General features: G+C 33.7%; 2 protein-coding genes across 6 annotated transcripts in view; one reads left to right on the forward strand and one right to left on the reverse strand.

Annotated features, from left to right (window-relative positions):
* Nucleotides 1-4621: 4621 nt before the first annotated feature.
* pomcb (proopiomelanocortin b) lies at nt 4622-9637 on the forward strand. Its single transcript, XM_055186388.2, has 3 exons — nt 4622-5205; nt 8578-8702; nt 8866-9637. The coding sequence occupies exons 2-3, from the start codon at nt 8583-8585 to the stop codon at nt 9376-9378; spliced, it is 633 nt and encodes a 210-aa protein (XP_055042363.1). The 5' UTR covers nt 4622-5205; nt 8578-8582; the 3' UTR covers nt 9379-9637.
* Nucleotides 9638-16107: 6470 nt separating this feature from the next.
* efr3bb (EFR3 homolog Bb (S. cerevisiae)) overlaps nt 16108-16930 on the reverse strand; it is a 50314-nt gene continuing 49491 nt past the window's right edge. For all 5 annotated transcript variants that reach the window (XM_055186196.2, XM_055186197.2, XM_055186194.2 and 2 more), the window contains one exon: nt 16108-16851. In XM_055186196.2, the coding sequence (XP_055042171.2) occupies nt 16746-16851 (106 nt within the window). In that variant the 3' untranslated portion in view covers nt 16108-16745. The remainder of the gene's footprint in view (nt 16852-16930) is intronic.

Consider the following 16930-nt stretch of genomic DNA (forward strand, 5'->3'; position numbering starts at 1 on the left):
AAAAATACCGCGTTTTTTTACACGTGAAACATGAACACATGTTATATTGCCCACTATAAACACAATCAAAGCTTCAAAATCTTCATCTTTAAAACTTTCTTTTAAACTTACAAATAAGTATCATGGCCAAATAAACATGAAAACAGATTGAATGAAAACATTTTATTCATCATTAATATCTAGTTTCAAAACATACACTTGCCAATAAGCACGGTTTTCAAAATAACACACACAAAAATATCTTCAAATCACATCTGTGTTAAATGAGACCTCGTCACTGCAGTTGTATTCAAAGCTCTTTATAATCGTCCTCTATTCATAGCGGTAAGAGCATCACCAAACCTTGAAAAACTATGCAGTGATGTTGTTTTAATTTTTGTTTTTGTGAATGACCCTGAGAAAAGAACTGAATGGAAGTCTTTTACCATAGCAACACAACACTACAATTCTCCAAAATAACAGGAGTAAATAGGAGTCCTATTGTATTTTTCTGTATTTCTTGTTCTTATTATTAGGGGTCAAAGCATGAAGTGATGAACCACTATTGTGTTTGTTCTTTTTCTGCCCAAAATTGTCTGGACGTCAGAGCCCTTAAAGGAACAGTATGTAGGATTGTGGCCAAAACTGGTATTGCAATCACAAAACTTGTGGCTAAAACTGGTACTGCAATCACACAACTGGTGGCCAATACACAAAATGACAACATAAACATCAGTTGAGGGCTGCAACTCCACTTTTTAAATGACAATATCCTGTCCAGACCACTGTTGTCAGTGATATAAGTATTTAAAATGAAAATGATTTCCTAATGTCTAGTGACATATCAGGGCCATTTTATGATTAATTGATATAAATTTCTTACATACGGTTCCTTTAAGTCATAGATGTACCAAACTGTGTGTGATGTCCCAAATCTCCCCTGCTAATGTGGCAAATGCATTGACAACCGCCCGTCTCTAGGTGGCACTATAATAAGCGCTATAATTTACATTTTGGTCAATTTTTCCACAACCCTGTTGGCTAGAATAAAATAATGTTTTCCCTCTAAATCCTTGGGTCGTTTCCTACAAAACATATATCTCTGATTTCAAAATAATTTTTCAGCCATTTTTACAATTTTCTGAAAAAACTTTTGAACTTCTCCATTATATCTTCAGATTTGCATAATTTTTTTGGATGGCATATACGAATGCTCTCAACAAAAAAAGTATCAAAAGCTTTTAGATTGACCAAACCGCTGTCATATACCATGTCAACAAATTTGTCAGACTGAACGTGAGTCTGGCCTTGGCAATACTTTGCTGAGTTGAATATTATCCAGTACTTGTTGGTTATGGCTAGAAGGGATACAGCAACTGACAAAATCTCATGAAGTCTCACCAAATGAGCGCTGTTTTCTCCTAATCCTACCCCCAAACCGAACCCTAAACACTGTAAAAAATACTTTGCTGCCTTAAAATTATTTGTTGAATTAACTCGGATTTACAAGTCATTTCAACTTACTATTATTTACCTTGACTAAAGATGAGTTGTTTTAACTACAGGTGAGTTGTTATAACTAATAAAATTAAGTTGACTTTTCTCAACTATATTTTATAAGTTGTGACAACTCATCTCTGTTGACATGACTTGTAAATCTGAGTTGATTTAACAAAAAATTTTAAGGCAGCAAAGTTTTTTTTACAGTGTAACATCTCATGAGATTTAGGCTGTATCCTTGGGTTGCCAAATTCTGGGAATTTTCAAGGCTGGAAACTTTCCATGGGAATTATCGAGAATATATGGGAATTAATGGGAATAAACTGGGAATTCGAAAAAGTTTCCAATTTGGAGTATTTCCAAAATTCCCCAGGTTAAGTTCCTATGGAAAGTTTTCGGAAATTTATCAAAAACGTTCCACCCCTTTGCAACCCTAGCTGTATCCCATCTAGCCAAAACTGTGCTTCTTGGTCAGCCATCTTGGGTTTCGGCTATTTAATTTTTTTGTAGCACAATGCAGTAGCTTACTACGGAGCCCCTAAGTGGACATGGAGCAAAAATAGATAAAGTTTAGTTTCGTGTGCGCACGTAAAACTATCGCGTGAGCACATGAAACTAAACTTTAGATTTTTTTCTCCAATGTCACCTTAGGGGCTCGGTAGCTTACAAACCCAATGGTATCGCGAACTTGGTTTGATTCTCTAGCACCAGGCATGCCCTGAAGGTACCTGCAACATTTTGGGGAGGCGCCACCTGGTGGTCAAGAGATATAATACAATTTGTAAAACTGCTTTTAATTTTGGATTATTTTTTTCTGCTCTAATGGATCTGATCAGTTTTCAATTCTTGGGTCATACCAAGTAAGACAATACCAAAAATGCTATAATTGATAATACTTCCTGTCTGCAATATTTTGCGTGGCATTCAAATGAGAATTTGGTTTGTATATTGTGAGTGCAATGCCCAATTTTGAGAAATCTTTTCACACATTGACGCCAAGACACATGCTGAATTTCATCAACGTCTATACCTAGAGAAAACCTTTGATCTCCCTGCTGGAAAAACCAGCAAGACCAGTTGTGTTTTGGTGCTGGTTTGCTAGTGAACACCAGCTAAACCCTCACCAAACCAGCACTAGCACCAGCATCCCATGCTGGTCATACCAGCAAGACCAGCATATGTTGTGTTTTGGTGCTAGCATGCTGGGGACTACCAGCTAAACCAGCATAATTCCCATGCTGGTTTGATTGTGTTTTATTCAGCAGGGTTCTGCAACTGATTTACAATTCAACAATCAAAGGGGCTGTTTACACTTGATATTAAGACGTGTTTTCATCGATCGGATCACAGAGAGAGAGACACATCACGTTAACACCTGGTATTTAAATCTGTCTCTTTTGTCCACTTTTGACCGCTTCTGTCCTGAATACTGTGAGTGGGTGGTCTGTTGAGACGGTGGGCAAGTCTCTCCGCTGTCATTTAAACATGAGCGGGAGTAATGATGAGTTTATATGGACGCGAACTAATATTATGTCAGAGTCTGCTGCTTGTGTTGTAAGTAAACATGCTGCACAGTGTTTTGTACATGTTAGATCTTTCTCTGATATTTCAGCGCAATTGATGAAATAGGATCGCGCAACTTTCACACGCTTGCAAAATGAAACTGCGGAGATCAGCCACTGAAAGTCAATGAAAGGCTAAAAATAGCGCTGTACACCGTGTGTTCGCGCAAGAAGTCAGAAAAGACGTAAAACATTGTGCTCAGTACCTCAGATTAGATAAATGGACGGAGAGACGGCGGTCGCGTGTGGCTGTTCGAACACATTCAACCACATGTGCGTTTACACTACAAAAGCAATCTGATCGGGTTTCGACTACCTCTGAATGTGGTCGAAAGTGGACTAGTTTAAAACGTTTTGAACCCGTTTACACCTGGCATTAATGTCGTCCACTTGTGATCCGATCGATTAAAACTAGGGATGCACCGATATGGAAATTTTGGCCGATACCGATAACCGATAACTCTTTATATTTGGGGGCCGATAACCGATATATATAGGCCGATAAATATTCATATTATTTTCACAATGAAAAACTCCCAGACCGCGGACATCTTGTCTTTGTGCTAGACTAGCATACTCTTCCCAAGCCCGCAACACGTGTCATCTTCGTGCTATTTCACAGAAAGCACCAATCAAAGCTCCACATGGCCAGCAATGAGCAAGTGAAGTGGTTCAACAAACCAAAATAATCCATCATTTATCGGCTTTCATTTATCGGCCTAATTTTGCTATCAGACCAATAACCGATAATATTAAAAATAAGCAGTTACCGGCCGATAACGATATGTTGGCCGATATATCGTGCATCCCTAATTAAAACGCATGTTAATGCCAAGTGTAAACAGCCTCAAAGAGATGTACAACTCTGGGCCAGATCCACGCCAAAGCTAGCAACTCCGGTGTGGATCTGGCCCAAAATCGTCTCCCATCTGGGTGTATTCACAGTATTTGTGATTTCATCTTTTCACTATGTCATGAACCATACGGCAAAAAATATATATTTTCAAATATAATTTTAAATATATTTCAAAATATACCAAAAATGGCCAAAAAATATATGTACTGAAATATATTTTGAAATGTTTACAAAAAAAGTATTTTTCACCAATATATTTTTTGGTATATTTTGAAATATTTTTTTTAAATATATATATTTTAAAGCATTGATACTCACGTGGCATACCTTTGTTACAAACATAACAGGTTTAAAAATATTTAAATTAAATACATTTTCAACTGCAAAAATATACATATAATTTTATACATACGTATACATTTTATACAAACTTTGGCCAGGAAAAATATATTTTTGCATATGGGTTGTAAACTTTCTAAACCGTGTAAACTGTAATTTTTGAAATATATATTAATATATGAAGGTTAAAACTTAATATATTTTAAAATTCAAAAATAAAATTTTATTAAGCTTTATTTTCTACAAAATGTATTTAAAACATATTTTTGGTATGGGTGCATCATGGACCCTGATAATTGCCATTTTTGTCAGCAGAAAATATTTGCATTTGCCACTGACAAAAGTTTTTTTTATAAGAAGCAAAACAACAAGAATGTCTTGATAAGTTAATTCTCAAATGTAAGCTGAAAAGTAAAAATCTTTGTCACATGGTGTACAAAAAGCACATCTGTCCATGCTGATCGATTTGCGCAGCGCTTATATGTTTCCCTGTTTAATGAGAAAACAGTGATGTTATTGCATTATTTCACAGCAATTTCCTATTCAGTCCACTATAAACCTCAGCTGGTGTCCATCAGTTGTCAAGCTGTCTCAGATTACCGAATCAACAAAACCCCAGCATCTGATAGATAATTCACCTGCCACCTCCAGTATATTTCTACATACATCAAAGTAAGGTTTCTTTATTAGTCATTTTCCTTGTTGTCGCTCCACCCCCTCAGCGTAACCCCACCTCAACAGAGATCCACCTGATCATCTCACAGGCTTCAGGGCTCGGCATGCACCTGTGAGTATATAAGAGACCAGAGCTCATTCAGAAAAACACAGCAAGAGTGATTCATTCACAGACTCATGAAAAAAACTGTATAGAGATAAGAGAGGAGGAGCGGAGCCGAGATTTACGCAGATAAGGGCTGGAGATTTAAGACGAGAGAGACTTCACAGAACTTACACCACAAATTAAGAAAGGTAAGAAAATTGATATTATTTTTAATACAAAGCATGTTATTTAAAATGATCCACTTCTTTGTTTTCTTATTATCTGTGTGTATACGCCTTTATTTGTGTTATATCTATTATTAAAATGATCACAAAACAATCTGACATATTGCCATACTGCTGTAGAAGTAAATCGTGGTTTATTTAGAATGAATAAAAATGTTTTGATCATCAGTAACAACTTTATTATTATAAAACTTAATTTATGCTTTATTTTACACAGTCCATGTTATATAGTTAAGTACTGAGTAATATACTAAAGCAACCCATAGGGATAGGATTTGATTTAGGGTTAGTTGCATGTAGTTATGCATAATATTAAAAGTATGCGGTAAAACATTTATGAATCTCTTTGTGTGACGCAGAGCTGCTCTAGGATCCTCTCAATAATAATGCTATAAATAATAATGATAAATGAATATGATAATATTGTAGTGTATGACTATAAGAGAGTGATCCATTTCAGTTTTTCAAGATGTATTTAAAGGTAAACTACTATTTATGAAAAATGATGATTTTTGTTTCATTCTGTCAACTACTGAAAACATTTATGCTAAATTCTTAATAAAAAATAATGTTTTTATTTGCATTTATATGCTGAAAATTGAAATGAAGAAAACAATGTCAAAATAACAAAACAAAAAATCAGTGTTTTCAGATTTTCAGTCCCGCAGAAAAACAAGTTCAAATTCATTTCTCAACAACAAAATACTAATGTTTTACATGTATTTTAGGAAAAATTCAGAAAACACAGATTTTTTGTCACATCTCTCATGGGTCTTGTCATGCTCTCAGTCTTTTACATTTGCTATAACTGAAAAAAAAAAAATGATTCATTTAATTTAATCCATTTTTTTAAGGTAAGTGGTTGCAATCAATTTATTTAAGCTACATTTACATTTAACAAAAAAGATTAGTAAAGTAAAATAAAATATAAAACTTTTGTTTAAATAAATAAATGTAAATAAATTGATTGCCTTAAAAAATTGATTAAATTCAATGAGTCATTTTTTTCAGTGAGGTTTGCTTTTGTTAAGATTCAACAGGCGCTGGATCTAGAAATGATGATTAAAGTCAAAAGTGCAGTGGTCTCTTATTTTTCCTGCGACTGTATATATGGGTGATTCCCACAAATTAGTCTTATGAGGTGTCATGAAACATTTTGATAAAAAAAAAGTAAATGCAAAGTAAGAGTATCAAAATAAGAAGCATACAGTTACAAACATCTCTTCACGTACTATTTTACACATGATTTCAAATGACATCATACAAACCAATTTTGTTGTTTTTCCACATTTAATGGGAAATTTTTAATTACCGCAAAGTGTCCATGACTGGATTTGGGTTCTTTGACATGGAAATATTTATATTTAAAAAATAAAAAGCTTCAGTGCATATTATACTATAAACATTTACAGTAAAGAAACATGTGGTATTTGGTGATCATTGGTAAATGTAGAGACAATAATCAGGAATATAAATGTGTACAAGAAAAATTTTCTCATCCTCCGCAACAATTTTTAATCATTGTTTAAGCCCTCAAGGAACTAAGATTTACAAAAAAAAATTAGTTGGAAATGACATAATTGACTGTGACACTCAAGATGGCTGCCAGGTAAGCAGTTCTTATTTTTTCTCTCCAGATAAAAGTTGAAATTTTGTTTGTCACAGTACCTAGACAACTTTTTTAGTTCTCATTACCGAAACATGAGTTTGTAAATGAGTATATTTAATGTAATATCATGTTATGGTAATGATAATCTAAAAATGTAAATAATTCTATAGGAAATATTTTTTAAATCCTCTAAAAGTAATTGTTATATATTAAGTTCAGACCTTAATCTTATATGTGCAAAAAAATTGTCTTCAAGGGCTTTTTAAAAATTCTGATGCTGGACACCTTCTAAGTCTATATTTTGTGAGAATCACCCATATGTGTATATATTTAGGTTGTGTATATAAGAAAACATGTGTGTTACAGTATATGAAAGTGTGTTTATTACTAAAACACAAGTCTTGTGTATTGTTGGCACAGTGAAATATATCACAGAAGAATGAACAGCTATTACACTGCAAAAAATTATTTTTAAGAAAAAAAATGATTAGTATTTTTGTCTTGTTTCAGTAAAAATATCGAAAAATTCTCAAACTAAGATGCTTTTTCTTGATGAGCAAAACGACCAAGGAAAATAAGTCTAGTATTTAGACTAAAAGTATCAAATTTAAGTGATTTTGTCTATAAAACAAGCAAAATACATCTGCCAATGGGGTAAGCAAAAAATCTTGAACATTTTTCTTAAACAATAAATTCAAGAAAAATTTACTTACCCCATTGGCAGATTTTTTTTTTTTTGCTTGTTTTATTGCACAAAATCACTTACATTTTATATTTTTAGCCTAAAAACTAGACTTATTTTCTTGGGTCGTTTTGCTCATCAAGCATCTTAATTTAAGAATTTTTAGATATTTTTACTGAAAACAAGACAAAAATACAAAGATTTTTGTTCCTGAAAATCATTTTTTGCAGTATATGTGCAAAAAAATTGGCTTCAAGGGCTTTTTAAAAATTCTGATGCTGGACACCTTCTAAATCTGGATTTCGTGAGAATCACCCATATGTGTATATATTTAGGTGGTGTATATAAGAAAACGTGTGTTACAGTATATGAAAGTGTGTTTATTACTTAAAACAAAAGTCTTGTGTATTGTTGGCACTGCAATATATCACAGAGGAATGAACGGCTATTAGACTTTCTCAAGTGTTTCTAGGCCAAAATAGGACAAATAGGAGTCATCATCATGACTAAAAAAAACAGTTTTCCGTGAATTTTTTTTATGACCAATCTTCACAGTGTGTGTAAAAATGATTTTTTTACCCATTACTTTTTAAAGCTGTTATTCCCTAACACAATACTGCAGTTGACGTCAGGGTAAGACATTACTGGACCACTCCGGTATAAATCTGTGTCTGTGATGACCTTAAAAACACATCACTTAACCTGCTACAATTAAGTATATGGGGTTGACGTAAGTCATAATGATCTTGATTTACCGACAATGGTGCTCTTCGGTCAAATAAAAAAGAAAGTGAAAAAGACAATTGTGTACGAACTGCCCACACACATTTATTCATTCAATGAGGACCGCCAGACTCTGTGCGGATGTGTTTTGCAAAGCAATAAGATTCATTCAGCTGCTGTACAGTACATATAACTAAAGGTGATTCAAGAAAACACCTGAATATAGAAACACTTTGTCCTTGACTGATAATGTACCTTTGCTTTCTCTTCCGGATGAGTCAATGAAGAAACTGATGATATCAATCTTCTCCTGTCTCCTCAGTAAACATGCGCAGTCGCTCCTGGCTTTTGGCTGCGGCGGTTCTGTGTTTTCATGGCCCGTATGTAGATGGGAACTGCTTGGATGTGGCAGACTGCATGGTCCTTGAATCAAATGAGCAAAGATTGGTAAGATGCATTTAATGGGATATTTACATTGATGTGTTTAACAGAAATTGATTTTATCAATATGTATGTTCCCTAGAGGTATCACTGCACAGTTTACATAAAATATGGGTTATAGGTCTATCGTATACATTTGAAGATGACTTTTGTATGCTTTCATTCGCAGCACTGTATTCAGGAATGCACAGATATCCAAGACTTCACTCATGAAAGTCTGTCCTCACCTGATGAGGAAGAGGTTGAGGAAGAGAGCCTCAGTTTGGGCCTGCTCTTATCCGCCCTGTCTCCCGTTTCAACCAAGACCAAAGGCTCATCTGAAGAACCTCTCCGTGGTGACGAGAGGAGGTCTTACTCCATGGAGCACTTCCGATGGGGAAAACCCATAGGCCGGAAACGTCGACCGGTCAAAGTGTTCGCCAACGGTGCCCTGGAAGCGGAACCAGAGGAGTCCACGGAAACGGTCCGTGTCGATCGAAGGCAGGACGAGACCGTGGGCGTTCGACAAAGTAATAATGCGAAGACCAACGGGAAGTACCGCATGAGCCATTTCAGGTGGAACACTCCACCCGACAAACGCTACGGAGGGTTCATGAGGTCATCGTCAGAGCAATCCCACAAACCCCTGCTCACGCTGATACGCAATGCTATGGTTAGAGACGGACAGCAGTTCAAAAATTAAAAGAGGAGAGAGAATGGACAGAAGTCGTTATGCGTCATTCATCTTCATTTTAAAAGCTTCCATAGAAACAGAAAAATAAGATTTCAACACGAGTCAAATCATGTGTTTATCAAACGTCAGGGTTATTTATGCATTATTTACCTGCACTGTACTTGAATATATCTCTGGGATTTAAAAGGGAAGAGGATCAGATATGCTGGGTGTTCATCTAGTTTAGTTAATTCTACTGTAAAATACACATTAAAATGAATTTGCTGCACGTTGTGGATTTTTGTGTTTGCATGGTGGTTTCGTCTTCGAGTAGACAACACTTTGTTTGTTCGAATTATTACCATTTGTCTGAAGCAACGTTTTTTGTCACTTAAAAAATAACAATTAAAACAGGAAGCAGAGTGTAAAAACAGTATAGTGTTAATCTTTCTGTTATAGTTTCTTCAAAATTAATTTTATTTGAGTGTTTTAATACAAATATTTTTATTTTCTCCATGACGCATACGCCCCGCCCCTAATTAATCGAGCACTCGTTTTTTAGACCTATGGATAAATCGAAAAATGAAAAGATTACATACATGCACATCCCTACACTGCAAAAAGTGATTTTCAAGAAAAAACTTCTTAGTATTTTTGTCTTGTTTTCAGTAAAAATATCTAAAAATTCTTAAATTAAGATGCTTTTTCTTGATGAGCAAAACGACCCAAGAAACTAGAAAAGTCTAGTTTTTAGACCAAAAATATAAAATTTAAGTGATTTTGTCCATAAAACAAGCAAAAAAAAAATCTGCCAATGGGGTAAGCAAAAAAATTCTTACATTTTTTTCTTAAACACTAAATTCAAGAAAATGTGGAAAAAAATTGCTTACACCGCAAAAAAATGATTTTCAAGAAAAAAAATTCTTAGTATTTTTGTCTTGTTTTCAGTAAAAATATCTAAAAATTCTTAAATTAAGATGCTTTTTCTTGATGAGCAAAATGATCCAAGAAAATAAGTCTAGTTTTTAGACCAAAAATATCAAATTTAAGTGATTTTGTCCATAAAACAAGCAAAAAAAAAAAAAATCTGCCAATGAGGTAAGCAAAAAAAAATATCTTAAACATTTTTCTTAAACACTAAATTCAAGAAAATGTGGAAAAAAATTGCTTACACTGCAAAAAAAAAAAGATTTTCAAGAAAAAAATTCTTAGTATTTTTGTCTTGTTTTCAGTAAAAATAACTAAAAATTCTTAAATTAAGATGCTTTTTCTTGATGAGCAAAATGATCCAAGAAAATAAGTCTAGTTTTTAGACCAAAAATATCAAATTTAAGTGATTTTGTCCATAAAGCAAGCAAAAAAATCTGCCAATGTGGTAAGCAAAAAAACACTAAACACTAAATTCAAGACAAATTCAAGAAAAATTTGCTTTCCCCATTTTGCTTAGTTTATGCACAAAATCACTTAAATTAGATATTTTTGGTCTAAAAACTAGACTTATTTTCTTGGGTCGTTTTGCTCATCAAGAAACAGCATCTCACTTCAAGAACTTGTACATATTCCCACTGAAAACAAGACAAAAATACTAAAAAAATATTTTCTTAGTAAAATAATTTTTTGCAGTGCAATGCATTAACTAATGTTTACAAATACAACCTTATAAAAAGTGTTAACATAATAAATATCATCTATTAGCATTAAACTAAATTTATTGGTTCAACGGACCATGCCTTAAACTTAAACTGACTTAAATTATGCATATTAGGGTTTAATATAATATACATTTTATATTAGGGTTCATTGAGAAAAAAAGCAGCGTGTTATTATGGTAAACTACTCTCATCATGACCTGGGGGGCATAAGATGGTGCCGGGGGGCCCCAGTTTAATGCCATTTTATAAAATACATTTATCATAAACTCTGTGCAATTAAATCTCAAAACAAACCAATAGCACTACATTCTATAATTTAACTCTTTACCTGCCAGCACTTTTTTTTTTAAGTTGACAGCCAGCGCCAGCATTTTTTATGATTTTCACAAAAGTTTGATGCCTTCAAGAAAATGTTCTTCTTTAAATATATAAACATACAATATATCAAATGAAAGAACAGACCCTCTGCTTAAAAAAAAAACACGTTTCATCCTATCTTCATTTTTTCTTATTTTATCACCTTTCAAATATGGGTAAGTTTCTTCAAAAATACCAAACAGCAAAAAGCTGAGATAATTACATTTTTGTAAATGACTTTTTTTAGAGATCAGATTCAGAGCGATGATCAAAACAAAGTTTTTACTGTTTTTGGGTCAGTGGATGCTTTAGTGTTTTATAAGTTGTGTAAGAGCACCACCTGGTGGACAATAGCGGAAATATGGATTGCCGTAAAAACTCGTCATTGGCAGGAAAGCGTTTTTTCTTAAAGGGGACATATCATGAAATTCAGACTTTTTCCATGTTTAAGTGCTATAATTAGAACCACGGTGTTTGTATCAACCTAGAAAATGTGAAAAAGATCAACCCAGTAACTTAGGTTTGGTAAACCATTCTCTGCAAGCATATAAAAAATAGGTAATTGAAATTTGGATTCTCCTGTGATGTCAGAAGGGGATAATACTGCCCCTAAATCTGCACTATCCAACCACAGCACTGCCATTTAGTGCAGAGATCAGCTCATTTGCATTTAAAAGGACACCCAAAAACCGCAAATTTTTCTCACACCTACAAAGTGGCAATGTTAACATGTTATAATAAATTATCTATATGGTATTTTGAGCTAAAACATTACATACGTACTCTGGGGACACCAAAGATTTATTTGACATCTTAAAAAAGTCTTGTGAAATGTCCCCTTTAATTGATTAGATAACACGTAGTTAAAACACTGTGTATGTTTTAATCATCGCTCTGAATCGGATCACGAATAAAAGTCCTTTACAAAAATGCAATTATCTCAGCTTTTTACTCAACATTTAGTATTTTTGAAGAAACATACCCATATTTGAGAGGTGATAAAAAGAGATAACTTGCGGGGATGAGTTAATGTGTTCTGTTTAAAGGTGCAGTGTGTAATTTTTTGACAGAAATGCAAAATAATAAACAAAACTATATTATCAGTGGCGTATAAAGACCTTTCATAATGAACCATTATGTTTTTATTACCTTAGAATGAGACCTTTTTATCTACATACACCGAGGGTCCCCTTACATGGAAGTCGCCATTTTGTGCCGCCATGTTTTTTACAAAAGCTCTTAACAGACAAACTTTTTTAATAAGTTATCTTCAACTGTGATATGTTTGTCCTGTGGCGGGTACCATAGTTTCTCTATGCATTTCAAAAATGAAGGGAGAGCAGTAAACTGAGTTTTTGGTTGCAATTTGCAACCTCACCACCAGATGCCACTAAAATTTACACACTGCACCTTTAATGAAATGTTCAAGTTTTTGTTATGTTTTATGTAATACATTTTTCATGGGGGGGCCATGAAGGGATGCACCGTACACCAAAAACGTTTGAGGACCACTGAACTAGAGCATCTAAAACGACAAAATAAGTGCAATGTCAATGTGTTTTACGGAAAACATTTCAAATGTACCCACTATACTGTATAGAAAATGTTTTATTTGCAGTTTGAACACAAAAACAAATCATTGCCATGTTTGTTAGGGAAAACTCTTACCCAGACAGAGCAATACTTCAAAATAGATTGTGCTTGTATTTTAGCAATGCTACACATCATCAAATAGCAGATTTTTCAAAACTCAATTTCCACCAGAAATAACACTCAATACATGACTTCAACATGTCAAAAACTTCATATACAAAAAAGAAAACCATGACTAAACAACATTGGTGAAGAAACGTGAGGTATTTACAGAACTTTAGTGTGCATTTTGAAATTATTATATTATAATGCTTTTAATAATGATATTGCAGCATTAAGATTTGACTGACAGCTACAGTATAGATATAACCGCACTTACTGTTTGGATAATTCTGCTTATCTAACTGCGGTGTTATTTATATTAATAATATATTTGTAGAATAGAAACTTTGAAACGGCTTTTTTTACAAATGGCCTGATTTTATCATTATAAAACACAGGCATACCTAAAACATTTATGGCCACAATGTTGTCGAAAACAACAACCCTCAACAAGAATAATTCAGTCCATGGCACAGAAAACATCCACAGTCATACACAGAGACACACAACATAAAGGAATAAAAGAGAAACTTTCGTTTGGATTATGGTACTTTGGCTTGTTTTTTATATAAATGTACTTTTTTTCTGCAACAAAGTGATTCAACATTGTCTGCTTGTTTATAGTTGCATAAAAGCAATTACTCATTGTGTAAATATTTTTAAAAAAATTCCTTAAAATGGTATCTTCTCTCTGCACGATCAACAACAAGAGGTTTCAAACTTTTTGATGGCAGGGACCCCCACATATGAAGAAACCCCTTTCCTAAAATATATATAAAGATTCACGAGTTTGCATTAACACACATTTTGCAAGCATTAACAAGCATATTTGGCGTGCTGTCCGAGGTTGAAATTTTTGACCGAACCAAGCGTCCCCCCCCCCTCTTTAACTGGGATAGATGTACTAGCTGAGAGTAAGGTGGTGGGGTGGAGAAGGGATGCTGCAAAATTTGTCATGGGACAGAGGTGAAGGACGGCTACATATAGACACCTCTTCGCACTGATTGGTTGGATTATATGACTATGCTTCTCACAAACTTAGTTAAATTAACTTCATAACATTTAAACTGTAATAGATAAATAGTAATTGTGAAATAAAAAAACAGTTTTTTTTTATTTCTGGGGATCCCTTGGAACCTTCTGGGGGACCCCTGGGCATCTCCGGACCCCAGATTGAAACCCCTGATCTACAACATTTGTATGTGAAATCACCTATTTGTCATTAAATTTGATGGTTTATAAAATATGTCTGACCAAGACGATGATGTGCGTCACTCCTGATTGATCACAATTGTAAGTCATTTTAAATTAAAGCATCTGGTAGTAGTCTGGTGTTAAATTGCACGTTCTGCTGTTTAGTTTTAACAAATGTGCCTCGCTCGTGGGTCCTTTATGAGGAAACACACGCATACACTCACATCCACTCGTTCAGATATTTACCTAATTAACAAGACTAAACTAAACAGGAATATTTACATATATTCCTAGATTACTTATATGTAACTTTATATATACACACAATATAAATTATGCTATGGTAACATATAAAAAACTTTGTCTAATGCCACAATACTGTGAGAAAGCACTTAAAAAAGCGCAACATGTTACAGATGTTAAATGAATGAGTAAAAACAGTGTAAATTAAGCGGTTCCTACCCAAACCTTGGTAATGCCACTCAATAGTGTTTAACAGGTAAACACAAGCTCTTCAGATCCAGCTGTCCAGAGCTCGAGCTTAACATACTAAACAAATCACTACATGAAAACAACATAAAAAAACAATTAAATTTACCAAAAACCTACGGTGAACAAAAATTAGCACCAACAAGTAAAAATCATTGCTGAAACTTTTAAATGAAATTTTTTAATAGCCCACTAATACCTAATCGCCATAAAGTCTTGGTAAAAAGTGTGTGAATCTCATGAAAACATGTTTAGTTCACATTTTACCCCAAAATCCAAAAACAATTGGATTGGCCATAATTCTTATTCTCAATAGTGATTCTCAATACTGTAATACAGTAAATAATACAATTACCTTTCTGTGTTTAAAATACTTATTTAAAAAGATTATAATTGCAGGTGCATTTGGTGTCCAAATTCATTTTTTTGTGCTTTTTTTCAAATGGATATTTTTTATTATTTGAACAATTTGCTACTCATTAACATGGATCACAAGATGTTACAAGCCATAACAATATCATATTTTGTCTAAAAGGTCTCTTATATAGCTTAACATCATGATTTCCTTTTGTCTGAATTAGAAAAAAAAATTATATATATATATATATATATATATATAATTTCTATTTATCTATTATGTCTTACTTTCTTACTTAGTATTTTTATCTTGTTTTCAGTACAATTATCTAAAAATTCTTAAATCAAGATGCTCTTTCCTGATGAGCAAAATGACCAAAAAAAATAAGTCTAGTTTCCAGACAAAAAACTATACAATTCAAGTCAATTTTTGTGCTTTAAACAAGCAAAATTATCTGCCAATGGGGTGAGAACATTTTGCTTAAATTAAGTGTTTAAGAAAAAAGAAGACTTATTAAGATTTTTTTTCTCACCCCATTGGCAGATATTTTTGCCCGTTTCAAGTTTAAATTCACCCAAATTGTATATTATATTATATTATCTATAAACTATACTCATTTTCTCAGGTAATTCTGCTCATCAAGAAAAAGCATCTTAATTTAAGAATGTTTAGATATTTCTACTGAAAACAAGACAAAAATACTTAGACATTTTTATTGTATACACTGCAAAAATGATTTTCAAGAAAAAAAATTCCTAGTATTTTTGTCTTGTTTTCAGTAAAAACATCAAATTTTTTTCAAACCAAGATGCTTTTTCTTGATGAGCAAAACGACCCAAGAAAACAAGTCCAGTTTCCAGACCAAAAATACCAAACCTAAGTGATCCTGTGCATAAAACAAGCAAAAAAAATCTGTCAATGGGGCAAGCAAAACAATCCTGAATTTAGTGTTTAAAAAAAATTGAAGATTTTTTTGCTTACCCCATTGGCAGATATCTTCTTTTCCCGCTTGTTCCATGCACAAAATCACGCAAAATGTATATTTTTGGTCCAAAAACTAGACTAAAGCATCTTAATTTAAGAATTTTTAGAAATATCGAATCTCTTTAGTTATTTTTGAGCGCGATGCTAATGGTCTAAATCAGATTCAATGGATTATGCTAAGCTATGCTAAAAGTGGTACTGTCAGACCAAGAGATCGCTGAATGAATTTCAAAACGGTAAAACTAAAACGTTTAACTCTAGAGAAGCTGGAAATTATTTAAAAAAGTGGAGTGTTCCTTTAACTGTTACCAAAATGCTGACTTTGAAGTAAAATATGACCCCAGACATATTATTGACAGGAGATTCACCCAATTGTGCAACTGTTGAGCTGGGATTTCGCAGAAATATTTGCTCAAACCCATATCTATCGGAGCTACTATTGTTGTAGAGGACCAGAATATCATCAAGAATATCTTGGTAACATCTGTAAACGCAAATCAAAAATGAGAAGATCAGGTGTCTACAGCAGTCACAGTGTAGACAGGATATAATCACAGCAAATAAGATTTAGGGGTTAAAAAGGGGCCTTCATATTAGCCTTCAAAACAGTTCAATACTTGAATCTCTCCAAAACGTCTGAAGCTCTCTGAATCCTGAGTTGAGCTGCGCTAGTAAACGCACAAGTCTGGGAACTTCATCTCATAAACGGGGATGGAGCGACTCTGGGTTTGGCCGTAACTTGATGTGATGGTGCCAGATGGACTGGGAGGAGGCCTGGGAGCAAGAAGCAGTGAAAAGATAAGAGGATTTATCAGCGTAAACAAATCTTTATGAGAAACCGCTAATGTAGTCG

The sequence above is a fragment of the Misgurnus anguillicaudatus genome, chromosome 18 (genome assembly GCF_027580225.2).
Source record: "Misgurnus anguillicaudatus chromosome 18, ASM2758022v2, whole genome shotgun sequence".
NCBI lineage: Eukaryota > Metazoa > Chordata > Actinopteri > Cypriniformes > Cobitidae > Misgurnus > Misgurnus anguillicaudatus.